This window comes from Seriola dumerili, unplaced genomic scaffold (genome assembly GCF_002260705.1).
Source record: "Seriola dumerili isolate Sdu_G_001 unplaced genomic scaffold, Sdu_1.0 BDQW01000002.1, whole genome shotgun sequence".
Classification (NCBI taxonomy): Eukaryota; Metazoa; Chordata; class Actinopteri; order Carangiformes; family Carangidae; genus Seriola; species Seriola dumerili.
This window is the reverse complement of record NW_019174257.1, coordinates 5323327-5349684: the sequence shown is the minus strand read 5'-3', so window position 1 is coordinate 5349684 and position 26358 is coordinate 5323327. Positions and strand designations below refer to the sequence as shown.

Here is a 26358-nt window from a genome sequence, read left to right as displayed (position 1 = left end):
AAGGCGTCATCTCTATAGTCTAAGTACGTCTTTGCCATTTAATCTTTATGCTCTACTTACAAAGCCAAAAGCAGAAAGGTATTAAGCAAAAACACACTGTAAATATTGAAGTATTTAACCTCACATGGACTCCAAATAGCAACACTAAAATATCCTCGTTTTCTCATGGCATTTGCAAAACGTTCTTATTTTCATTGAATTTAATTTTAATTACACTAAAACTGCAAAACCAAATACACACACATGCCTATCTCCAAGAATGCCATGTTTGCTTGCACCCACACTGCCACATACTCACAATACAGATGTATTCACTCATACACACATACACACTCACAACCAAGTATAGACTTCAGTCATTTTTTAAAGTGACTGGAGTTTCTGCCTGAAAAAAGTATCAGTCACGCAATTTATATACACACACACATATGCACACAAAACACACACAACAGTTCACACAGTTAACTTTAAACTGACCAACATATAACCATCTTGATACTCACAATATGTATGCATATGTATGCACATAAACACACATATGGTACATACACCCTGCAACAGTAAGGGATCCCATGCTGGGATGTATGTGGACACTTGTGCTTGCTGCTGCTGCTGCTGCTGTTGCTTAACCAGTGTTTTTCATCTGGATTCTCACGGGCCTGGTGCCCAGAGGACGACAGTTCGGTCTGCAGAGGAGGAGAGGAAGGTCTGGTCATGGGGGTGCCACCTACACTGGATCACCTTGTCCCAGTGTTCCCCTGCCACTGTCTGAGGGAGGGGCTTTGTAAGGTCCCCTGGGGTCAGAGAAAAGGAAAAAAAAAAACATCACACAGTGCAATCACCAGAAACTGACAGCACAGTCACCACTGTCTTCACCTTAATACAGTGGCCAGATGATCAAATATCTGCAAGTATATGGTTCTTTCAACAATAAGTGGGACTTGAAAAGCATCATTTCTCATGGCTCGGAAAATAGAACCTAAACCTGCTTGGAAAAGGTGAAATTCTTCAATCACGAAATGATCGGCATCAAGTAAGTTTAACCTTTTCAAATTGAATTTTCTAGTCAGAAAAATACAAATAAATTATCTTTTTTTAACCCATTGTGTACAGTATGTGTGTTTTTGTTTCTCTCTCTCTCTCTCTCTCTCTCTCTCTCTCTCTCTCTCCATGAAGGTGCTGCTACCTTGTAGGTCACTGATGATGATCTTGTTGTCATATGAACCAGTCAGAAGATGATGGGCTCCTGGTGAGAAGCGCACTGAGCGAATGTCACTGCTGTGGGGGCGGTATGACTGGACTATGCGGCCTCCTCTGATGTCGTACAACATACAGGTACTGTCCTCCTGGCCGGTGGCCAGCAGGCGGCCGCTGGGATCCACTGCCACTGAAGCAACTGCACTTCCTGTGTGAGACAGAGTGGTAATAAATAACTAAAAGAAGCACAGACTGGTTTATCTCACTGAAGAGCCACAGCTAGATTTTCATGCAAACAAGGATCCAGTTTCGGGGTGCAAATATAAACTTTGGATGTTTACATGTTCTAATTTGTGTTTTATTTAGTGTACGGACAATAACTTAAACTCTGGCTAAGACTGATCTGAGGTGTCTAATAATTGAAAACATGTTAAGTAACAGGAAGTTCACACATCCTCATGAAGATAATAATTATAAAATAATAATAATAATAATTAAATGATAGAGATTAAATACAACATTTAAAATGTTGATATTTCTGGCCTTCTCTGAAGGCCTAGAAGGCCACTGGTGTATTGTAACATTGTGGGTTAACTGTGATACCCTATCAACCTGTGCCAGTGTGGTACATGTGATTTGCTCTAATGTTAGTCATGATGTGACTCACCTGAGCCATGCAGTGTCGTGCCTACCACACGGACACAGCTGGGCACCCGCAGGTCCCAGAAACGGACTGTTTTGTCCTGCGAGCCAGAGGCGATCATCCACCCTCCCCATGTGAACAAAGTCAGGATGTGACCTGTTCAAACAAAATGGTCAAGTCTTAAACACATGATACATCCTTACCTTTTTGTACAGAGTTGTTGTGTTTAGAAGTCCTGTTTAGTAGTTATAATGCAACTATTTCATGGTACTGTTCCTAAGAGTTAATTTGTTTCTCATGAGGAAACAATTTTGAAAGAAAATAATGTCTATGTATGAGATGTACCATATCTGTAAACTGGTAAACCCCCAGTGTTCCCTCAGGATAAATTCTTTAACGTACCAGTGTGTCCACTCAGAGCATGAAGGCCCTGTCCTCTCTGACAATCAGTAGTGTAGATGTTGCAGTCTCCAGCTCCGGCACTGATCAAGATGGATCCTCCACTCTCAGGGCCCTCCAAGAAGGCCAAGTCCCTGATGGTGCCATCATGCATGCTGAACTCCAGGTCTGGGCCTGAATCACAGAGACGCAAAGAAATTAGATCCAAAGTTAGATCCATTAGGTCTTCCCTATATTATTCTGCTTCAACTTGTATTTGCTTGTTCTGTGTTTTCAGAAGCACAACTAAAACACATAACATGGTACCTGTGGCATTGCAGCTGTCTGCATTGAAAGGCAGGACTTTGACATATTTATCATTGGAGCCGGTGGCCAGCAGTTGTCCACAGTGGCTCCAGGCTACACAGTAGATTGAGCCCTTATGGTGCTTGTTCCTCCTGAAGCGCACAACCGGCTGCTTAACTGCACCAGAACCACTGAACGAGCAGAGAAAATAAAACAGAGACGGATTCACAAGTGTGCAGGAAGGCATGGAGTGGAGTTAACTGCAACCAGTATTCTCATACTTTGACTTAACACTGGTTTTCTCAGCAGTCAGCATTCTTTGGTCAAAAACTCTTCCGTCTGGTCAAGCTCAGACAATTTATTCAGCAATGATTCTTAATTGTGTCAGAAACATCCATCTTTACTGTGCAAAGATTTTAGCCACTTTAGATGTTAAGATTCAGGCATGCATCTGATTGGTCCCAAATTCATTCTGCAGCATGACAACATATAAAGTATGGAAGTACATCATTTATCATGTTGTAAGAACGTGCCATGGTTTGAAATCGTATAGAGATGTGAATAGCTCCTACCTGGTGGACAGGCTTTCTGGGTAGGCACAGACTCTCAGGGTTTTTGAGTTGGAGCCAACAGCATAGAGTGCTCCTGAGGGGTGGAAGGCCACTGCACGTACTGCCTGCGTGTCCTCAAGCTGGTTGACTTTAATAAACTGGGTTTTGGACTTTCCTGGCTGTATAAGATCAGAAAAAAATGATCCTTAGAAATATAATCTATGATATGCCATCACAGATTTTTACCTAAACTTTACATTACATTCTTGCCATCTCTGTAAAGACATTTTAGAATGTATTTTTAACCATGTTTAGGGACTTACTACACTAAGACAGATAAAGTGGAAAAGCAAGCAAAATAGAACCGTTTAAGTAAAAAGGAGACTGACTGAGGTCTGTACTATGCAGTTTGGTTTACCTCTTGTGTGCTGCGTGTTGCAGAGCAGCCTGAATCATCTTGCACCGTGGGACAAGATGCTCTGATCCTCTCAGCACTGGCATTCACATAAAGAGATGCATAGATTCATTGTTTACCATTATCTTCTTTTGCAAAAAAAAAAAAAAATCTGACAATATAACACATGGCATTTCTCATGGGTCTCTACCACAGAGGGATCAGAGTCAAATGCAAATTATATTTCATCATTAGTGAAACCTTAATATAAAGAGCTGCAGGGCAACACAAGAAGCAAATGTTACATACTCGATCAACATAAATGAGTTCATTTTTGCGTAACAATATGGGACTAATCTTATGATGTTGGTGTTTCTGTAGTGGCTGATAACCAGACATTTTGACAGGCTCTTACCTTTGACTGGCAGGAACTGGAGACTCACAGAGGGAAGGTAAGCCGTGGCCCCCAGTCTTTAATGGGGTGCTGCTGCTCACACCACTTGGCTTGTCCCTCACCACCCCTGTATCTGGAGTGTGGCGGGTGTTGGTAGTCCTGGGACTAGATGTGCTGTTGTTCCCTGTCAGTCCGTTCCACTGCTGGCCCAGATGTGTGATCGCCTCATCTCCTCTGTGGTCAATACCCACATTCATCTCTTCCAACTTCTGAATGGATCTAGACAGAGATGATATCTCTTGAGGCTCTCAGGTCGCGTTACATTCACCAAGCCACCGATGTTGAATCTTGTAATGACTTCCTCACCTGCTGAGGAAGGTCTCAGTGAGGTTATGTTGGGCTCCGTCCTGCGGCTTCACGCCTCCCTCCAGCAGCATCTGCTGGTAAAGTTGCCTCTGCTGCTGCTTCTGTTCCAGATGTTGCTGCACACGGAGACGCTGCCTGTAAAATTCCTGTATGTGCTCGGTGGAGTCACAACGCTAGACAAACACACACACACACACACACACACGCATGCCCACAGTGAGCCAGCATGGAAAAAATGAACACACTGTAAGGCTTGTTGTAGCAGAAGCTGTAAAACAATATTATGTAGAGCGATATTCTGACAGGATTTATCTTAACTGAATGGGTTACACACACACACACACACACACACACACACACACACACACACAAACTCTCTACTAACAGCTAGTACTGACAACTTTTAAGCTCCCAGGGCCTCGTCCTCCATCATCCATCCCATAAAAACTTTTCAAGGACCTCATCATATCCAAAGGGTCTACAGTATATTCTCTCTCTCACTCACATGCGCACACACATACGCACACACATACGCACACACATACGCACACACATACGCACACACACACACACACACACACACACACACACACACACACACACACAAAAAAATCCAATCTCAAGCTACTTTGCTCCTCTAGATGGGACCTGGGATGCATAAAGATGAGCGATGATGGAAGCTGCGGGCCATCTCGAGTGTGACCGCACATCAAAGCAGATTATCTGCCTTCAGTGTCCATGACCTCCAGCCCCTTCACTGAGACAGGGTCAGCAGGGTGTGAGTGTCCCTTGGACAGGTGTGCTAGAGAATTGGGGAAGGATTTATGAGGAAGAGCGGGGTATGGAGGCAAGGGGGCCCATGGGTTCAGGGGGAATCTATTCTAAATATCTTGAATCTGGATTAATGACAGAGTGAGTGACCAGACAGACAACCCCAGCTATTTCTTTTTACAATCTTCACAAGTCATGAAACCAATTCAGCCTGAGCAACCAAAGGTGAGACAATCTACTCCTCCATATATGAAATGTCTTTGTGGTTATCATTGATTTATGGTCTATGTAAGGTCTATAATGCGTGTACCATCACTACAAATACAACAAGGCACTGCTAATAGTCTGAAGTTTTTATTACCTCATTTGTTTCTGTGCTGCAGGGTGGCTCACCATCTTTTCCAGGGGTCAGAGGTGTTCGTGTGGTGTTTGGACCATCCAGCCTCTGTGGGTGCTTCCTATGTCAGTTCACAAGCAATTCTTTTAATCAAACTGATTGGAGGTGAAGTAGAAAGTAAAATAATACAAATCAAGCCAAAAAAAAAAAAAGTCAAGGATTATACTGTATGTAGTAAAAGGAAAGAAACAGTAGAAATGTGGGCTACCAAGTGTTAAATGTGAAAGGAAACAACAAAAACAAGATAAAATGTCAGTCACTGCACTTGTATACAACTAGACATGGAAAATATGTTTAGATGTGTTTTAACTTAAAGAATAACTTCATTGTAATTGTGGCATAACAAACTGATCACAGATCGTAGTGATCTCACTTTGTACCAGTTGTGCACATCAATTCAATCCTGCAGGTGGAGCCAAAGAGAACAACATCACAATGGAAAAACTCTTTTAGTTTGAGTCTAAAATATGAATGAGGAATATCTGTATTAACATTTCAGGTCTAGCTCCTTAAAATTAAATACTCAGAGACTGAGCTAACGGATATCTACACCAGCCGGCCTTATTATTTGCAAAAACAATAGTACTTAGAAAGAACAGGAGGTTCTTTCTAAGATTTTAAATTATAAGTCATCAAGTGAAGGCTTTAGATTATATTGCATCCATCAACACTCAGCTGCTCTGTGCAGCACTGTGGGAGATGACCGTAGTAGGGCTAATGGGATTAATAGAGCTACACATTGTGCCATACAACAAGATGTACCACTGGGTTTAAGGCCTAAGGCTGCAAATGCACAAGCTAAGGAAGACAGCTCAGTAAAAAAGCTTTTGGAGAGAAAAAAATAAAGCTATTGTCACTGCAGACAAATGTTGAGTTAAACTCCACCCATCCATTACTCCAAGCACTTCTAATTAACACCACAAACCATTTGTCCCAGGCTGGCTCCAGCTTACCTCTCAGGTGAATCATCCTGCTGATGCACATTATTCTCAACAAGACTCCGACTGAGAGCAGACTTCGAGTTCGCCTCCATGCCTCTCTTGTCCTGCGCTGCCAGACCGTGGGACAGGCCGTCCAGAGCCGGATTGAGAGATCTGGACATGTAGGTGTCGGCTGAATGAGGCCTCTGGTGGAAGGGCGAGGTAGGGCAGGGAGACAGACGGTTCATTAATGGAGTCAGGAGGTCCGCATGGCCCGCCTTGCTGGGCTTCACCAGCCGGTCCACGTGGATGTTGAGGACCTTTTGCTGGAAGGCGCATGAGAAGGCACCTGGAGAGAGGTTCTGCAGCCAGGATAGCAATGACAAATCCAGTTCATCACAGCCGTTCCCGCAGAGCAAGTCCACGCCAAGCAACACCTCACCCTCTGTGATTTCCTCCCCAGTTGCTTTGCTCTAGAAAACAGACACAGTGTTGTTAAAACCAGGGACCAAGGCTGAAATTGTGAATTTGAAGTGAATGCAAGATTGCAATCACAAATTTTAAAACTTGTCCTGTAACTTTCTACGATTCGAATGAGATCTCATAGGAATTTGACTTTATATTAGATGTTGGCACTTAAAACCAAATGAGGATTTGTAGCAGGAAATGTTACTGTAAGGTTACCCTTCCATTATATCTCTACAGGTTTTGAGAGAAACGATTAGGTCCATTAAATTTTTATTGCAACATCAACACTGACAAGGGTTTCCTTGTAACACTTTCAATGTTTGGGGGTGATATTACCTGACAGAACTCCACACAGCACTCATAAAGAATCCCTTTAATGAGCAGTTGAAAGAGGCGGTTCCCGCTCGCCCTGAAGCCTGCCTCACTCAGCTTCCTGTCCGCAGGGATGAACTCAGCCACCATAGCACAAGCCTCCTCGAAGCAATGGACACGTGCCGTGCTTGGATTCCAGTCTTTGAACTCTGCATGGTGGGTGAGGCGAGGGAGGGTGAGGAGGAGACACAGCTTGCTGTAGTCCTCCTTGGTCGGACAGAACTCCTCCAAACTGTGGAGGCACTTGACGGCCTCTTGCATGGTGAGCTCCAGCTGTAGATGGAAAAAAAACATTACAGAGGATGTGTCAGTACGTGACTGTGATTATGCTTTTTCAGAGTGTGAGGTCTGTTTTTGTAGAATCCCACTGGTATTGTTATATTTAACTGAATTTAAGTGGAGAGTGTACATGCTCCATGATAGTGTTATGGTTTCAGAAGCTTTTTTTACTCTGCAAAAAGTAGATGTCTGATGGTAACATGGTTTTTCATACAAGTCATTTTGTAGTAAATATGGCAACTTTTAAAACTGTGGAAAACTGGAAGACTATAGAAGCTAACATTATAAAACACTCGACCAATTTGTCAGAGAGGTTAGAAATACTGTCCTTTAAACAGTATGTCTTCAAGCGAGATGTTGTATGGATGACTTCTATGTATCTCTCAGTAGGAAGACCAATTTCTCTCTGGGATCATTCAAGTTTAAGGTCATCAGCACTGTTTTCCAATTATTCATATACAGTTTATTCATATCCAGTTCAATCAGAGGCTTATTGCTGACCACTGAGCAAACTGAATATATACATACATTTTGAGGATCTTCAGCTGCAGACATGGCGTTATTTACACACAGAGCTTCCAAAAACTTCTGCTTCAGAATGATGTAGCGGAACCTGGAAACATAAATAAACATAAACATAAATCTCAGTATTAAGAAATATATTTTGTAGTAAATGAATTGATTAACCTTCTGGTGACATTTCTTGGATTAAATTGTTTGTTTTGATAAACTTGTTATTTCATTAGGTAGGACAACTGAGTTTAAAAATCTCTTTGGTGGTTGCTGAGAAAGAGAGGCTACCAGTGATATGATGGAATCGTGCCAGTACAGTACTGGGAGTTGACCTAATTTAGTTCCTGAGGCTACCAGTCTCCACTTCACTGGCAACTCTTACCCACTCACCAGTGAAGGAAAATGTCATCAATACTGTACTTAATACTGTATTGGAAACACATGCAAACAAGCAGTGTGATTGTACTGAAATTAATAATTTCAGCAGCAGGAATCTGACAATTCTAACTCAAAAAGCTGAGTTTCAGTTAGGTCTCCTGCTCTCCTCATAACAACTCAACAATAAATCAAAAACATACTTAAATTACTGCCACTCCCTAAACTCTGTCACACTTGTGACAGCTATTGTCAGTAAAAGATTGATGTAAAGTCATTACATAGAAAAAAAACTTTTTAGAAATCAGGTTAGAATAATCCCCCACATTATGTCTCTCACCTTTTCTTGTCAAACTTGTCCATTCCTTCCAGGGGTTGAATGAACTGCATCACCTCCTCCCATTGGCCGTCCAGAATCAGTTGCCTGTTGAAAGCAGCCCACGGACAGTTAAGAAATCATCTGCAATCCCTTTTCCCATCTCAGTGATACTATTTTGTGAGTCAAAATGCCGCAGTCAACCATGAAAATACGAATTTATGCAACACAATAAAACAAAATGGTGGAAAAGTGCAACTTGGGATATTGAGATGAGTATAAATCCACATCCTGACTAAAACTCAGCTATGCCCCCTACAAATGTAAAGTCTAATCAATCCTTTCAGCCAACTCTGATCTTCTCCTGAGTGTCACATGAGTCTGTTGTACTGTCATACCTGAGGAAGAGCATGTCGTCAGAGTACAGTCCATTAATGACACCGCTCTCCTTCTCTAAGGCCAGCATGCTAATGTGCAGCTTCCTGGAGTTGAGGAAATCCAGGATCAGCTTGATCACCTCTGCCTCCTTGATGTTGATTGTCTCCTCTGCCGTCATGATTACAAATCTGTGATGGCAGCTTATAGAGAGAGAGAGTCGTAGAAAGTCACGTTGATGGCAAGTCGCATCAAAAAAAAAAAAAAGATTTCTTATTTTTATGGTTCATAACCTCAGTTCAAAGACTTTCATTCTAAAATTACTGTACATTTCCACTATTTAGGGACAATGCTGTCTACATTCGTTAAATTGATGTTACAGCCAAAAATAAAGACAAAGTTGATTTGTTGTCAAATTGCATAAACCACAGATCATTATTAACATGCAATCTGTCAATCTGTTATTTGAGATGTTCTGCTGACAAATACTGTTAAAATGTAAAAACATACAGCACTTAATATACAGCATGACCTTTCATTATGTGGGTGCAGATGTGTGAAACCAGTGGTGTGAGTACCCATGCAGTTTAACAGTTTCAGATCAATGCTAACGACATGAACATTGACGGATACTCATGCTGACTTTTATTTCAACACCAATGCCCACTGGCTTATACACTGAGGACCACACTGTGGATCAATTACTGTAATATTCCTACAGGGACTTCTAGTGTTTCTACTCTTCTGCTCAATAACAACATTGACGTGATTGACTACATTTCTACAGCAGCTTATGTCTGCATGTTCCAACAGTGAGGTTTAAGTGAGTTAACGGTACTCCTCGGTACTTTGCATCACCAAATTATAGTATTTCTATAATACTCCTGTAATGACTTCAAGTGTGTTTGTGAGTTTGATATTAAATTTAAAGTGTCCTTACTAGATTTAATTGTTCTATAGGGTGCAGTAGGATCCATATAGCATTATTGCACTTGGTGTTTTGTTTAATCTCGCCATAATACTCCAATATAGTGAACAGTTTTGGTATGATACTCGACAAATATTTAAGGATGCAGTCCTTAAGAGTCGGCCGATTAATGGTTAAACACTGGGACATCATATAGGCAGCTACAGTAAGCCATGAAGGGCTCTCCATTATGCATGAATCACTCGCTGTGTCTATGTAAAAAGGCTGAGACGAGCAGTGATGCCTCCAGGTGTCCGTGCTGGAGGCAGAGCAGCCGGTGACACCGCCCTGTTAGTCGCCGCACACAGACACAACATCCAGCTCTGGATGTGACAGCAGGTCTGCGGCCCAAACCTGACAGCCTCAGCACTTCTGCTGCGCTCAGACACACCTTGTTTACTTGAACATGACAGCACATAGCGCACACTCTCACAGACACACACACAGCCGCTCAATGTTAAACACACATGCAGGACAACAGCATTCAGCAATGTCATTCATTTTCCCTCTAAATGTACAGGACATCATGCAAGACTACACTCCGGGCTAACACGCCACCGTGAATCCGTGTCTACTCCTCACCTGTCAGTCTGCGCAAACAACACGCCGCATTAAAGCCACTCCGCGCCGTCTGCAGTCTCCAAATCTAACAGTATCGACGGAGAAAAAGACAGAAACTGTTGTTTGGATGTTGAAATCCTTCTCAAGAAAGCTCCTTTCTGCCTTAATTCTTGTACACAGCTCGCCGTTGCCATGCGGACGCAAGCCGCAAAACCACCAATCAACTGCAGCGATGACGCCCTGTGGTTGTCACACCCACTGCATGGCAAAGATAAACTTTCAAATGATGTAGAGGGAAATTAAAAAGGTAGGTAGGTTGTAACTATAGTGGTGGGTACCGTGACTAAATCATTTTCTAAATTGTTTTATTAAAAAAGCAACCGTGTAAAATAGTGCATCCGTTCACTTTACTACAAAAATTAGTAACTGGATTTGTAATTAAAATCAGCGGTGGCAGAAATGTGTCCATGAGAGTGTGAGTACTCATGTTGTGTAAATGTGTAATTTAATAAAAGAGCAGTCATGTAATCAGTTTCTATCCCGCATCCAAGGGAAGGACTGGCATGGGGAAAACGGCAGGAAATGAATACAAGCCATCCTGGATGTCAGAACTGGTAATGGGCCGAGTCCGACACGTGTGGTGTACCTAAGCCTGGTAGTGGGTTGTTGGACTCCGGCAGCCAGTCGGACCGCACTTCAGTCGAATTTCTCGGCTAAGGCCCGGCCGAGTATTTTCCAGGATGACATGAATAACAGCAGCATAAGAAAAGTAAACTGGGGAACAAACAAACACATAAACTTTTCATACCTGTGACAACATCGGAAGTAAGGTGAACAGGAAATGAGGCATGCAGGGAGAAACCTAACTAGAGCTTAACTGGCTGCTTCTACAGACTGGCGCGCCATTTCTGCTTTACACGGACGCTAAACACCACCATCGTGAACTGAAACATGACTTCGTGTACAGTCCCAGGCGTTTATATCCTGTTAGCTTGAAGAAATCAACTGCCTGGTACTGGAGGTAAGTCTGACAGCATTCTTTGTGAAAATGTTCATTTCTTGATGTTTCATGCTTGGGACATCTACTGGCCTGAATGTAAAATAGGCAAATACAAACCTTTGTATTTCACAAATTGAATGAAAGTATAGGGATTTTTCATTCATTCATTCTGAGTAAACATCTTTTCTAAAACATGACACTGAGTCTAAAGTCTCAACATTAACAGTGTTATTATGTATGTTTATTATCTTTATTTATTCATGCCATATTTACTCGTATATTTACTATAACGTTGTATATGAAGAAGTGCTAGTTGTCGCTCCCATTATGCTACTCACCAAAACAAAAATAATATACAGTAAATGACTGAATACATAAGATGTCATATAAATAAAACATTTTTTTATGGTGGAGTCTCATCTTGTTATGCAACCCTGTGTCAAATGATAAATAAATGAACATTGTAACCTTTCACTTATTTAGTATAGATTGTGCATTATGACATTCCTTACTATTACCACCTAGAAGAGAGAGATTTATTGGCTGTTCCAGTGACTGTACAGGATTATAGCCTACATGTAGAAAATACCAATTGTGCTGTCAACAGCAAATGGACTGAATGATTACAATAAAGAAATTACACCAGTTATCTCTTTACAGGTTGGATGGGTATGAAATGCATCTTCATCAGCAACACAGTGTTTTCGTTCCCTCATTCTGCAACATGAATGTTTACTGTCGCCATGGCAACAGGTGCCGATTTAGTAGTTAACGTTAGCTTAGCCTACATATTAACAACGAAAATTAACATTGTAATACGTCATTCTTAACAAAACAAATGTAAACACCAACAGCCATACTATCAAAGACCAGGTCTTAACCATAACCATGTCATTTCACACCGTTAACGTAGTGTACGTTACTTTTCGCTGATTATTTGGGGAAATAAAACAGCTCGTAGAAGACTGCGTGCTCTTATTCTGAAGAGCAGAAATGGCGTCGTCAGCATGCGAGCACGTGTTTTCCGAAAGTAGCCGACTGACACAAGTCGATTTTCATGCAGACTGACCGAAAGTTTGTCTCAAAACTAAAATGCAAATCTACAAGCGTAGACCTGAGATCCACAAATGCTTTTTCGCTTCACAAATAGAAAATTGATTCACAAATGTCTTTGAAAGCTATAAATGTTTGGAAGATATTCACAAATGCTTTTAATTTATTTCTAAATATATTCAATGTATTCACAGATATGTTTTTATTCATGGAATTTGTTTGTGTATTTGCAGATCCATGTTATATTTGCAAATCTACATTTTACAAATCTATTTCTTGTATTTGTGGAACTCGTTTTATATTGATAGATTACACATTTACTCACTGATTGTCAATTTGTTCACACAAATAATATTCAGACGAATTTACCTCTACTAAACTCAGCTGTGTGGTATCCCAATCCTCAGTTTTGGGTCCCACTCTTTTCTCAGGATAGAAGTATTTTTCAATTTGTATGTAGATAATACACAGTTATGCATTTCAAGCTTGTAAACAATAGGGTTATTAGTAGCCTTGATGTCTTAAAATTTTCTCTAGATCAGTAAGGATAAGATTGAGGTTACACACCTTGAATTGTTCGATTATGTTGCCTCACACAAAAGCTTTGATATGAAGTGTCCTCTGTAAAACACCTCCTTCATAATTTTCTATAAATCAATACAAAATAAAACCATAAATTCATATCAACCCTGCTTACTAAAGTATCTATCTATCTATCTATCTATCTATCTATCTATCTATCTATCTATCTATCTATCTACCTACCTATCAACCTATCAATCTATCTATCTATCACTTTCCCTCCTTTTAAAGTAGACATTTTGTTTTACAGTTAATACCATATAAATGCTGAGGCCATGCTTAAGTTTATTAAATGCGAAAAGGAAAAAAACAAAAACAAAAATTAAACTACATGTTCAGCAATATGTTGAATGACAGCACAGTGTCTGACAAACAAAACAAGGTCATCATAGTAATAGGTATGAGCGCACATGAACACACTGTACAATATCATTACACTTTAAATAATCTTTTCCCTTGGCCTTAAACAGCCAAAAGCAGGTGGACAGAGCTTTCTGTGGACAAATCCTTTCAATAAACAACAAAGAAACTTCTTCACTTTGTCATATTGTTTTACATTTTCAAAGACATGTATATGCTCTCTTTTGGTCATAAATACCCCCCCCCAGTTGAAAGCAAAGCACCATGTTGGCAGATTTGATTTGTTGGAAATCATACCTTCGAATGGTGTTGACTTGACATTCTGTGGCAAAAGGAACATGTTGCTGACACCAATGAAACCCTGTAGCGAGTCTCTTACCCGTATGCAGCAACAAGGATCTGCCCATTCTGCCATGCATTATTCTGTGAGATTCATTCTCCCAATAATAGGAAAAACAAAGAAATCTAACCTGGCCTGGATGGACGTGTTCCATTTATATGCGACAGATGCTGCTAATACACACTCAGATAATGTTTAGTTTGGGATAACACACATTTGTGTGACAAAAGAACAACTGATGCACAGATGTGTTGAAAATAACAGCCATTTTGTAACAGTGTGGCCATTTTTCATGAGTCAGACAGTAACTCACTGATGCATGACTGGCTTCTTTAATAACAGAGCAACTGATTTTTAACTAATCAGAAATCTAGACTTTGTGTGTGCACTATGTCAACTACATTTTGGTGCTTGATGGACCTGAAGTGCCTTAAAGCTTTATGAGTGCAGACATTATTAAGATGAGTAGTGTGTAATCTTGAATTGAATACTGTCAAGAGAGTACTAGCACAACAATTTCATTTTGAATCCTGATATAGATATAAAGAGAAATGCGTCTTAGGTGTCATTATGTCTTGGATTTTAGTCATGTTCCTGATACCAGTGGCTGAGTGTGTGATTGTGCATTATCTTAATATACTGCAAAGTTTCTACATGGTGCAGTGGGCAGCATTTCAAAATACGGAAGAAATAATACTGAGGTGTTTTTATTTGTTCACAAACCTGCTGTGAACCAGCAGCAAAGTGATCTACAACACTGGTTCTCAACCTTTTTGTCTGAAGCAATGCCTCCATGTAAAGCCCCGCTGTGAGTGCCAACAAACCACCAGGTCAACTCTGATGCAACAAGGGTTAGTTTTACTTAATTATTGGTTTAGGTTTTAAAGTTTCAACTACTTACGAGAAAAAAGAAATGTATCACAATAACATGATAGCATATTTGTATATCAGAAATATGTTTTTCACACATTGTATATTATAGCTCAAATCTTCTGAAGGTGTCCAGACCCAGAGGTTGAGAACCAGTGACCTAGAGTAACGTCCTGCATTCTTTAAAATCACCTTCTCAAAAAGAGTTCTGAAAAAGCTGAAACCGCTTGGCTTTGTTGAGCTGAACACACGTGTACCATGTGGCTAATCCTAGCTGTATGCAATTAGTTTTTTGGCCCTCTGTAGTTTTTACGTACCTTAATATACAAACTGTTTTACCCACGGAGATGAAGAAAAAACGTGTTCCTCCAAATACAAAAAGAGCCTCAGTATATACGCTGCTTTACAACCATCTCATTGCACTCGCACACGCTAAAACAAAACAAGCATAAGGCCACACATCAACAGGATAATGCAAACAAAAATCAATCTGTACATGAATTAAAAACATTCAGTGCTTCACTGTACCGAGTAAAATGTCCTAGCATTCATACTGTCTCTTTTTTTTGACGTTTGGCACATAGGAAACAAGAAGAACACTCATACATGCCTTCGTGAACTGACTTAAACGTGACAGTCTCTAGAAACACAGAAGTGATAAGCATTTACATCATTCTTCAACAGTGGCATACATTCCAGTTGCTCCTAATCTTTGAGTCCTATCATGTCCGGTCCAGAGTAAGGAGAAAAAAGAAGGACAGGAATGCAATGAGAGGAAAAACAAACATGAAAAAAACATATATGCATTCATCTAATTGGCATTGCAGGTGTTTGAATCTTTATGGATATGTACAATGAAGTGCAAATTGAAATGGGTATGTTCCATTCGAGGGGGAAATGGTGATGTTTGGGGTAACAAGTTCCATTAGGACAGGGCAGGCACTACTTTTTTAGGGGTGGCTGGCTTCTTGGTTTGCCAGAGGTGGTTGTGGATCGTCACCGCGTCCACACTGGCCGACATGGTCTTGGCTGGTATCTGACTAAATTGCTTCTTGTCCGAGTTGTACTTGTACAGGCCATCGATCATCTTGCGTGTGATGCTCTTGGGGCCAATACCTGTCAGCTTGTTGATCTCTTCCGTCTCGGGGCAGTAAGTGTAGAGGGAGCGGAACTGGCAGCCGGCATCACGGAACAACACTAAGAAGTTGTTGGCTTCTGATTTCTCCATTTCCTGTTAAGGTCAGGGGAGAGAAGCTCATTAGATACAGTATGGAGGCCATGTATACTAAAGGGACAAAAAAAAGATAGAAAATAAAGTCTCTGAATGGACATCCATGTGACTTAACAATTTTTTTTTTGTATGTGAGGTTTCCTTGGTGGACCTTTGTAAATCACTATGAAACCCTCTTACTGTAAATTCTCAAACAGTGAATGAACAAGATCTTTTATTTTGACCAGGCTTTATTTCTAATTTCTCCTGTTCCCAGTTTAATGCAAAGTCAGTCTTCCTCCATGTTTGCCTGTATTGACAAATTAAATATAATGTACATTTCCACATCACTAATTCCATCAGTACAACAAGGTCCTATCATTACTCACCACTCTGCTGTGTTTTTCCTTTGAACCTAAATACTGTTTTCATTCACAAATTAATTCTAGTCACTCTTTTATTATAGAACAACTCCACCATTATTTGAATAATTGCAATTTACAGTAGAACATTTGTCACACTCATGTGCATTTGTTTCATGCCAGTAAAACCAGACAGGAAAAAGAGATTTTAAACCTCAAAGTGTTGAGGGCACGTGGTGTGAATTATCAATAAAGCCACCAGGACAACTTGACCTCTACAGTATATAAAACAATATGTTAAAAGCTCCATGCTGTTACCTCCAGGATCTTGTTCTTTTGCCCCTCATTGACCTTGCCTGCGAGGCAGCAGTGGGCCAGAGCATTCTGGATGATGTGCTTGTTAGACTTGGCACTGGGTTCTTTGTAGAGCTTCGGTCCTGAATGAGAACAGGGGAGAGAATGTCAGGATGAGGCTGTTGTCATGGCAACCATTCCACTTATTTCAAAGGAAATCCCTCCCTCGTTTTGCTCTTTCTTTTGATAAATCATGTATGAGGATTTTAACTGGCAGCATTTTTCAGTGTTATCGGTCAGTGTGACATAGGAATATGAGCTACGAATGCAGCATTCACAGCACAAAGAATTGTTCACACAACAGAAAATTCTGGATTACACGGAGAGGAAACCATGCCAAGAATACTGTGGATATGAAGTAGTAGACATTTTTAAAAAAAAAGGCCTTCAGTATTAGAATAAAAACTAAGCTAACGATAAAAATGACCCAAGAAGAATTAAATTAAACCCTAAACTCTATCATGTTATTCCAAAACATTAGCTATAATGTTGGCATTTAGCATTCCTTATGTTATAAATATTTGATTATTTGATTTTAAAATTTGCATATAAAAGATATTCTGTGGAGGAAATGTGTTAATGTGTTAAATGACCTACCAGTGTACTCTGTGTTGGATGTCACAGAGGAGGTTGTGGATCCATTTTCCCAGTCCTTCTCTCCATTCCTGCTGCTGGAGCGACTCGGGGACAGGAAGCCATCTGCAGAGTCAGGCCTAGAACACACACACACACACACACACACACGCACACGCACGCACACACACACACACACACACACACACAATTAGTTCACCTTTCTGCATGGGTGCTGCTCCTGAACACTCAGCAAATTATACTGTAGGCAGGGCAGGAAAAAACTGTGCTATTCATAAGCCAACTAGATGTTTTTTTAAATACAGAGCCATCTCCAAACATGATTCAACCCAGCCATTGTAAACCAGTGGAATTTGACTGTTGACTGGTGTCATTTCCCCACCCTGTCTACATCATATTTGCATAGATTTATCCTTTGCTGTGGCGGAAACTATGCGTACTATTTAAGCACACAGTTTGAGTTTGGGCTTGGTTTAGTTGTAGAGCCTTACAGTAACTACTAAAGCAGCAAAGCTTGCAAGCACAGGCAGTGAGTGCAGTGATGTGAAGCAGTCTGGTGCATTGAAGGTCAGTAAAAGAGGTCAATCAATTACAGTGCAGCACTTGGCGTTTACTTGCTCTGCTTTTGTGGACGGCAACTGCATGGTGTGTCCCCTCTGTACACTGGCAACAAGTGATTTACCAATATACAGAGTGACGACCACTATTCCACTGGGATTATAATTCATTCAAAATACACTGCTCTAATTATATGTAATTATGTAAAAGTCCATGAGCAGGGCAATTGTACAGTAAGAGCAACTAAAGCCAACCCTTGCTCACAAGTGTTTGTGGTGCTTTTTTGGGAACATAAGCTGCCCACATTAACAAGTCATTTAGTTTTCTTTAGTTTCTCAAAAAGGCAAAATCTTCCAATAGGATATACAAGTCAAATTTGGATTCAATATATCTTGATATGTTTCCAGAACAGTTTGAGAGAAGTAACTATCTTCAATACCTACTGGGTGATTTTAAGACAAAATATATTGTTGAATGACTTGATAAGATGGGTGTTTTATGCAGGGTGTATTCTACAGGACTGGTGATGTAGTGGCTCTTAACAAAGTTAAACAATTTACTTTGAAAGAAAGAAGTGGAGGAGTGTAAATTGGTGTGGGAGGCACAGCAGAAGGGTGGTGAAGTGGAAAAAGAGAAGTTAATGTTTTGTGATGGCAATGCTGGTAAAAGCATAGCATTAGACCAGTGCTTTGAAGTCAGTCATAAAAGAGAGATGTTGCTTTTATTATAAGTGCTATTCAATCCTTAATAAAACCCAGTGAGGGGACAGGGTTTCAGCATAGGATTGTGCTCAGGACAGCGTGAAGCATCTTAATGTTAAACTGAGGGGCAGAAACTAACCTTCTCCTTCTCAGTTTAGGAGAGCTCAGAAAGTGGAGGAGACTGCCAGAGGCTAAACTAGCACTTCTGACATGTGTGAAAGAGCAGGAAAGAAAGTAGTAAGAAAGGAACATAGGAAGAATACAGGAGAAATGTTAGACCTGAGGACTGGAGTTAGTCTGGAGAGGTCAGTAAATGTCACCATTACTGCACATGAAGAATAAACTGTTAAAGACTTATGTTAAAAATCACTCCAAGATCAAAGTTCGTCAGATACTCTCAGGTTTCACATGAAGTTTAACAACATTATATGTCCAGTCTAATTGATGGCACCACCCAATCAGCTGAGCTTTTCTTATTTTCATACTTTTAACTAAACATATCCCACCGCTGTATTCCTGAATGAATCAGGGTTGTGTATCCAAAAGTGAATAAAACCCAAGAATCATCAAACTTTGAGTTTGGATTAAAAAGTTTCTTATTGCGTTTGGTTTATTGCATTTGACACCAGTGTTCCACCAGCACTCAGAGACTTAGTATATTAAAAACATCTCACCTTGGTGTTCTCTTCTCAGATTGAACGCTGTCGCTGTCTCCCAGGTTGAGGGAAGCAAGGGACAAGCTGGAGACTGAAAAGACACGTTGGCGTGAACCTGGATGTGAGACAATGAGATGTGGCACAGCACGACACGATTACACCGACACCACGAATGATCACGAGACCACTATGTTATGGCCACTGTGTTTTGTGCCAACCCCTTTACACAGCAATGTAGCAATGAATTCTCACATTGATAAAACACACACACAAAACTGATATGGTCACAACTTACAATACATGGTTAAATATGTATAAATGCATATTATATAATGAATTATTAAATTTACATAAAAGAACACAAGAAAAAAACATGTTAGTGCTACATTGCTCCTTGAGTTTGTCGCAGTGTTAAATTTGAAGCCCTACTGTATTATTTTGCACCTTTTGTATTCCATACAACAGAAAAAGACTGTTGCTTGTTATTATTTCCTATTATATATAATATCGATTAGGATCAATTTATCTAATGTATGATATATCAATGCAAATATCAATGCAAATGTCACAGTTCTTCCAGTTGAAAGCTTAAACTGGCCTAATTAGATTCATAAAACAAGAAAAACTGACACATCAGGAATGTAATAAAAAAGACTAGCTGGTTGTATAAGATGTTTTCAGGTGGCACAAAGCAGAGTGGCAGCAAGACACACAGATTCGACAGATGGGATGACCTTGACCTCTCTGACTGGAGGTCATTCCCATGGTTACCTGTGGCAGCTCTGACAGGGGTTTTGGGGGAGTCCATGCTGTCACGGTGGATGGACTTTGGCCTGCCCCTCCTCTGCTTGGCGCCACCGGCTGGTCGAGGTTTAATGACGGTGTCCATGTCCTCCATCAGTTTCAGCTGCTTTCTCCTGAGGTATTCCTGTTTGATGAACTCCCTCCTGGCCTTGTCCTCCTCCTTCCTGAGACGCTCCTCCTCTGCTTTCAGTCTGAACAGACAGACCAGACGGATGGAAACAGAGTCAGAGCAGTGATAAGAAATACTGCATGTGTTTATAGTTTATGAATTATATACGGTTATACACTGGAAAAATAAAATAAAATAAACACTGAGTAATTTCATGTCAAGTGTAAAATGACAAAAAATTTTCTGGTTGCAGCTTCTCAAACGTGTTACTTTTCTTTGTCTTCCGTGACATTAAATCAAATATCTCCTGGTTTTCACTGTTAGTTGGACAAAACAAGCAATTTGAGGATGTCATCTTGGGACTGCATAGATTGCAAAATAACCGGCAGATTAATATACAGATATATAAAATGATACGTATTTGTATTACACTAATATTAGTGTCAAAAAATATTTCTAATATAGGACATTCATTTAATAGTAATCTGCTTGAATAAATTCATTTTCCCCTTCCAAGGCTAAAGAGCACACAACAGTGTGTTTCCATACTTGTGTGTTCTGAGAATGTGTACGGACTTTCTCTCCAGATGTGTCAACATACCGAGCTTCCTCTTTCTTTTGCTCCAGCTCAGCCTCCTGCTGCATCTTCCTCTGCTGGCTCTCCTTCTCCCTCCTCATCCTTTTCTCCAGCAGCGCCGCTCTCTTCTGAGCCATGTTCTCCTCAGCCTTTCCGTCCTCCTGAGCAAACAAAGTCAGTCACCCTATACTGCTTCAGGTAAATGGTGTTCTACGCAGAATAAGAATTCAGGGTCAATTAATTATCAGTTAATAAAGTAACTGTTTTATCTGCAGTTTATTGAGGAAAATAGACCTTCTATAGTTGTGACATGCTGTAGATCAAGAGGCTGAATGTTGAGTGTTATTACAGTCTGATACTCCTTAAATCATTTTATTCATCTGCTCTAATATAATAAATGAGATAATAAATGAGATAATTCCAAAACCTGAACTGTTGGTGTGAAAGGTCAACTTCTTTGTATAATTAAATGAGACAGTAAAAAGGCTGGCAACAGAGTAGAGGATTTTTCTCTGGGCTAGACATTCTTTTATTTATTTTTTTACACTTAAACATATATTGCAATTGATGTATTGAGTATATATAAGAAAAGAAAAACAGCATTTCCCTTATTTCATGGATATTTATGGCCACATCTCACTGCACTTAAGATAGTTTGCATGAACCTTGACTAAAGCAAGAGAGCAGCAGACTATTGAAAACATGGTTTGTAAAATATTGACATCTTATACAGACTCGGAATCTATTATTAATGTCAAATCGTGTTTTTTTACTATGGCCCTACAATAAGAAACTCAATTGGAATTCAGTTTTTCCCAACATAGAGTAGGTATACCAGCCGGCCTGCTATATCATAGAATATGATATGATATAAATCAGTTTCATCTAGATTTTTATTTCATGTGAACATCTTCATTGTTCGTCCCTTGGTATCCACCCTCACAATCTATTCAGTTTAACACTTCTCCAACCCCACATTTCCACAGCTGTGCCTGAATTATTCACAACAGCCCCAGTTTTCTGACCTAAATCGAAGCCCAGACTGCAGATAGCAAGACATCTTACAACCCATAAATGGAAAGATAACACTGTCCTCAAGCTGGCTTGTTTCCGGAACAATTCACCATCTCATATTAGGAACAACAGCGTTTCCTGATAAAAACAAACATGGCTGCCCGAGGTTCAAATGTATAATTGCTTCTTTTCCAGATCTTCACCACTACATTTTAAAGTTTATGCTGTTGGCTTTATGTTTTTATTAATGTTTAATTACACATGTTTTTTTTTGTTTTTTTTTAATGACTGGTGATCTTACTTGCTGGTGTTATTACTCTCTGCTGCTGTTATTCAACTCTCTTGAGTGACTGTACTCATTTTTGAACATTACACATTTGGCCTTTGAGCAAATCCTTCTTTTTATCTGTTTTAAAAAGAGAAGCCGCTACAAAGTGTAGATAATGGGCTGAAATGAAATGAAGGAAAGTCCAAACATTCTTCATGTAATACGGTGAAAGACATTGTCTGAAACAACAGCCTACCTTGAAGAAGAAACCACGACACATCTTCTGCTCCTCATCCAGGCCTTCTGCATTTCCCTGCTGCATCTCCAAACCATCATCAAGGGTCAGGTCCTCCAGTGGTTTCACGACTGAAAGAGGAACCTCAATCAAGCTGCTCTTTGCTTGGCCTGAAGCTTCTGGCTGGGGAGGGATCTCTGTGGGTGTCAGTGTGAAGGTTTCCACCACAGGGTGGGCCAGTACCTCAGGGAATGATGACTCTATGGTAGGTTTGACATCTACAACTGATTTGTGAGCGGCAGTGATCTTGGATTGGTTGTGAGCCTCTGTTTCCTGGGTTTTGGCATTTGAATCTACTTCTGTTTTCCCTCTTTTGTTCTGCTGGGTGGGGGAGCTGGGGGGGGAGCTGGCTACACATACACTGGCAAGGTCCCTCTCTGGGGAAAAGAGGGAATCAATCTCCTTGTTTTTATCTCCATCTGGAGCTACTGTCTCCGGATTGGCGGTTGCTGGTTTCTCTCCCATGTAAACGAAGGAACTTGCCAAAGGCTGGCAGGGAGAAAATCGACGCAGCCTTGGGATGCTATCGACAGATTGCGGGGCGGTTAGGACTCGATTGTAGGGGGCTAGCTTGAGCTCGGTGGGACGAGCAGTGCGGGGATTACGCGAGTGGAAGGAGGCAGATTTTCGTTTGATGCTGGTTGGAGAGCGGTGGGTGGAACGAGGGGAGTCAGCAGGAGAGGAGGGTCCTGAGGATCGAGTAACAGCTCCGGCTCGACTGTGTTTTTGCGGTGAGGGGTTTGTATGTGGAGGAGGGATGACCCACGCCTGCTGATGTTGTTGCTCCCTCATGGCCATGATGACTTCCTGCTGCTGAGCCAGTCGCTGCATCTCAGTCTGGAGGAATGCTAATGAGTGGTTGAGCTTCTCAATAGAACGTGTATACTCTGTGAGGTCCACCTCAGTTAACTGAGCGGGACTTTGTCCACCCTCCTCTCCTGCAACGGGTGACTTTGTCCAACAGGAGGCTGTGTTGCTTTGTTCTGCCCCATCAGGTGTGTCTGCTTTGCTCCTTCCAAATTTAAAGACAGGACTTGTGCTTGCTGCCTTGCCTTCTCCCTCAGTTTTCCCTCCTTCCTCTCCACTGGCAGCCCCATCCCCTTTTCTCTTTACCACATTGAGAAACGCAGAGTGACCCATCTTTTGCCGATGTCTTGTAAAAGCAGCCTCCACTTTCTTCTTCTGTGCTTCAATGGCTTTCCGTTTCTCCTCCAGCCTCATCCTCAGCTGTACCATCTCTGTAGCCATGACCTGAGCAGGGTCATTGGGTGGAAGCTGGACAGGTGTTGGTGATGCTTGTGCAGTAAGGGGCGATTTGGTTTGTTGATGGATGGGGCTGTGCTCAGGGGTTGGGGCCCAGGAGACAGATAATGGGAGGCCAAACTCAGAGCCCTCAGGAGTGGTCTTGAGGGAGCTGCTGCTGCCCCTCCCTGAGTCTGGCGCTGATGGATTGATCTTCTTCAGTTTCTGTTCAGCAAAGCTGGTCAACTTCACTCCTGTGGGGGATTTGCTCTGGCTGCTCGGGCAAGGGCTTGGCGTATCCATATCCAGCTCCATGTTCACAGAGCAGTCTTTCAGAGAGGAATCCTCATCTAGCATGTCCTCTGTTCGAATATGGATCCCAGTGTCCACCTCTGTGGTGTCTGTGGTGCTCAGAGGTCCTTTGGAGTCCACCTCTGACACTGGCTCTAAGCCACCAACAGTAGCCGCATGGTCCTGACTGTGCAGGAAGAAACCGTTGTTGATGCCCTCCACTGGGGGCCTGCTAGGACTATGGATAATCTGCAGGGCCTCCTCCATGGAGGGAGTTGTTGCCATGACACTCCCATGTCCGTTGGGATAAGCTTGCCTGCCAGGCTCCATACCAGCTAGGCTGTCTGGGCAGCCCTCCTCCTCAATACCAATACTCTGACCATTCACTGGCTGGAAAGATAAGTTGCGCTTCATTCCACGGGGCAGGTGGTGGACCTTGAAACCAGAACCGTCATCGGTGCTGACAGACCTGACCATGCCACGTGTGGAGGAAAGAGGTGCAGGAGCAGAGTCCTCTTTGTCAAAGGGGATGTCAAAAGACACTCCATAAGGCCCAGATCTTAACAGAAAAACAAAAAAGAAACTGTAATTTCATCAACAGGCGCTTTTTTTTTTGCTAACAAATTTGAAAAGGTTATTTGAGGAAAGAGTCTGGTTTGGCAACATCACAATACGCTTTTCTTAATCCCCATGGGATGATTAATTCTCTTGGGGATTTGGATATTTTAAATGAGCAGCACATGAACAGGACAGCAATATTGCAAACCTTTTCTCTTTAGGCCAGGTGCCGAGATTGCCATCAACAAAGGACATTGAGGTTGACCTCTTAATCTCTCCTGTGGGACACAAGTAAGCAAAGTAAAATTCAAAACAGAGGTTATTGTACCCACGGGTAATCATAGTTTGATATTTATACCTTACAGTACAATTTGGGTAAAAAAAAGAATTACCTGAGTTTCTAGGCTGGGGTCGGAGGGGCAAACTGGAGAATGAGAGTAAGAAAATGACAGACATTATATAAATTGTAATATATACTTTTATTGTCCTTTTTAGCTTTCATTTATCCAGATAAGGATACAAGGATGCACTTTTAGAAGTACACACAGTATATAACACAGAATTCATGTTACAAAGTTTCACACTGAGTATCATAATTTCAACTAACATACCTGGGTCTTTCAGGACTGGGGGATCTTTCCATGAAGCTTCTCTTAGTTGCCTTGGAGATGGGAATGGCTGGAATACTCTTCAACAAGGAAGAGGGATCTGAGGTGATACAACAGAGACGAATTATCAAACTGGACAGCAACATAACACTGTACCTCATTTTCTCCTTGATCACTTTGCTTTATGTGTGTCACATATAGAATACAGGAACATGCACTTACCACCACTCTCTCTATGCATGATACTGTTGTTGCTATTGCTACTATGAATGCTACTGGAAGATCAGAGCTTTTAAGACTTGCCTGTGCCTTCGTTGCCCAGCGTTCTTGGTTTCACAAAAGACGGCTTGACCACCTCAAACCAACAAAACAGCTCTGCCATGAACACCAGATAGTTATTCTGGGGGGAAAAAATCAAACAAGAATAACATAAAAAACATGGGTTGTATTCAATCACTCGGCTCAAAGATACCTTAAATACCTTAGATTCCCTGTATCCAATTGTCACTTTATTCATAATATCGACTGTCATACAATTGCAGTGTACCTATTTCTCCAGCAGGTGTCTCTGTTGACCCCCTGCAGATACCAGTGCTTATTGTATTTCCACTTTGCATATAAATAATTCACCAATCTTACTCCATTTCATGAGTATCCTCATAAGAGAAAGATGCTTCATAGCTCAAACTACAGTCCAGTGATGTACAAGGGAATATAGCAAAGATATTTTCTCAAATGAGTGAGGTTCTTTTGAATGGAAATATCGCTTCCATGACTTATTCACAAGCTAGACCTTTCATACTGTGAGATTTTTTTTTTGTGTTAGCTAACCAGATGTAACTAGCATCCTGGCTTTTTACATGGTGGATAAGCTAATTGTCCACTTACTAAATAATGTCAATAGTACCTGTGGTAGTACAGAGAAGTGATTAGGACATTACCCTAATTTATAAAATAGAGGTCAGATATTTTTTCTCTTCTCAATCACACAGCATGCAATCCACCAGTTGACCTGAATTAGACAGGTAAGTAATGTTGGAGGGATTTTTGCCACCGCTGTGCCAGGTCATGTCAATGTCCAAATCAGGTCAACATACAGTTGGAGGTCAAACTGCTTGAGGACATTGTACTGCAAAAAATATCCATCTTACAAAGTCATTTCACCCAGGATTATCATATTTTCCTTCAACCAATGTTTTTTTCCTTATAACACAGTAAAAATGTGTGACCTGTGAAAGACTTTTACACTTGTTTTGTAAAGACAATAAATAAGAGCTATGCTGTATAGAGGAGTAATGATACAGTGTGTAGCCTTCAATAGACATTACTGGAGAAGCACCACGTGCTTCAGCCAGCATGGCTGGCATGTCTTTTTGTTGCTCTTTTTGCCAACACTGTAAAAATGTCTA

General features: G+C 41.1%; 2 protein-coding genes across 2 annotated transcripts in view; both read right to left on the bottom strand.

Moving 5' to 3' along the window:
- Positions 1-358: 358 nt before the first annotated feature.
- Positions 359-9196, bottom strand: LOC111234756 (WD repeat-containing protein 47-like). Its single transcript, XM_022762975.1, has 16 exons — positions 9039-9196; positions 8665-8748; positions 7965-8049; positions 7122-7430; positions 6351-6790; positions 5394-5458; positions 4973-5031; positions 4230-4402; positions 3885-4142; positions 3494-3569; positions 3097-3254; positions 2546-2715; positions 2243-2413; positions 1865-1996; positions 1187-1405; positions 359-794 (listed from the first exon to the last, which is right to left on the bottom strand). The coding sequence occupies exons 1-16, from the start codon at positions 9194-9196 to the stop codon at positions 652-654; spliced, it is 2700 nt and encodes an 899-aa protein (XP_022618696.1). The 3' UTR covers positions 359-651.
- A 4137-nt stretch (positions 9197-13333) lies between these two features.
- Positions 13334-26358, bottom strand: part of camsap2 (calmodulin regulated spectrin associated protein family member 2) — a 50369-nt gene continuing 37344 nt past the window's right edge. The window contains exons 8-18 of the mRNA XM_022746974.1: positions 25253-25349; positions 24953-25049; positions 24734-24765; positions 24550-24619; positions 22212-24342; positions 20698-20834; positions 19955-20178; positions 19202-19274; positions 17272-17387; positions 16639-16757; positions 13334-15979 (exon numbers count right to left, since the gene is read on the bottom strand). Of these exons, the coding sequence (XP_022602695.1) occupies positions 15674-15979; positions 16639-16757; positions 17272-17387; positions 19202-19274; positions 19955-20178; positions 20698-20834; positions 22212-24342; positions 24550-24619; positions 24734-24765; positions 24953-25049; positions 25253-25349 (3402 nt within the window). The 3' untranslated portion in view covers positions 13334-15673. The remainder of the gene's footprint in view (positions 15980-16638; positions 16758-17271; positions 17388-19201; positions 19275-19954; positions 20179-20697; positions 20835-22211; positions 24343-24549; positions 24620-24733; positions 24766-24952; positions 25050-25252; positions 25350-26358) is intronic.

Bases quoted from the DNA above. Each gene is read 5' to 3' on its own strand.
- LOC111234756 (XM_022762975.1), bottom strand. From the start codon at position 9,196: ATGACGGCAGAGGAGACAATCAACATCAAGGAGGCAGAGGTGATCAAG. The intron at 5,459-6,350 runs GTAAGCTGGAGC...GAACTGACATAG, and splicing joins CAGGATGATTCACCTGAGAG to GAAGCACCCACAGAGGCTGG. The intron at 795-1,186 runs GTAGCAGCACCT...CTCTGACCCCAG, and splicing joins CATCATCAGTGACCTACAAG to GGGACCTTACAAAGCCCCTC.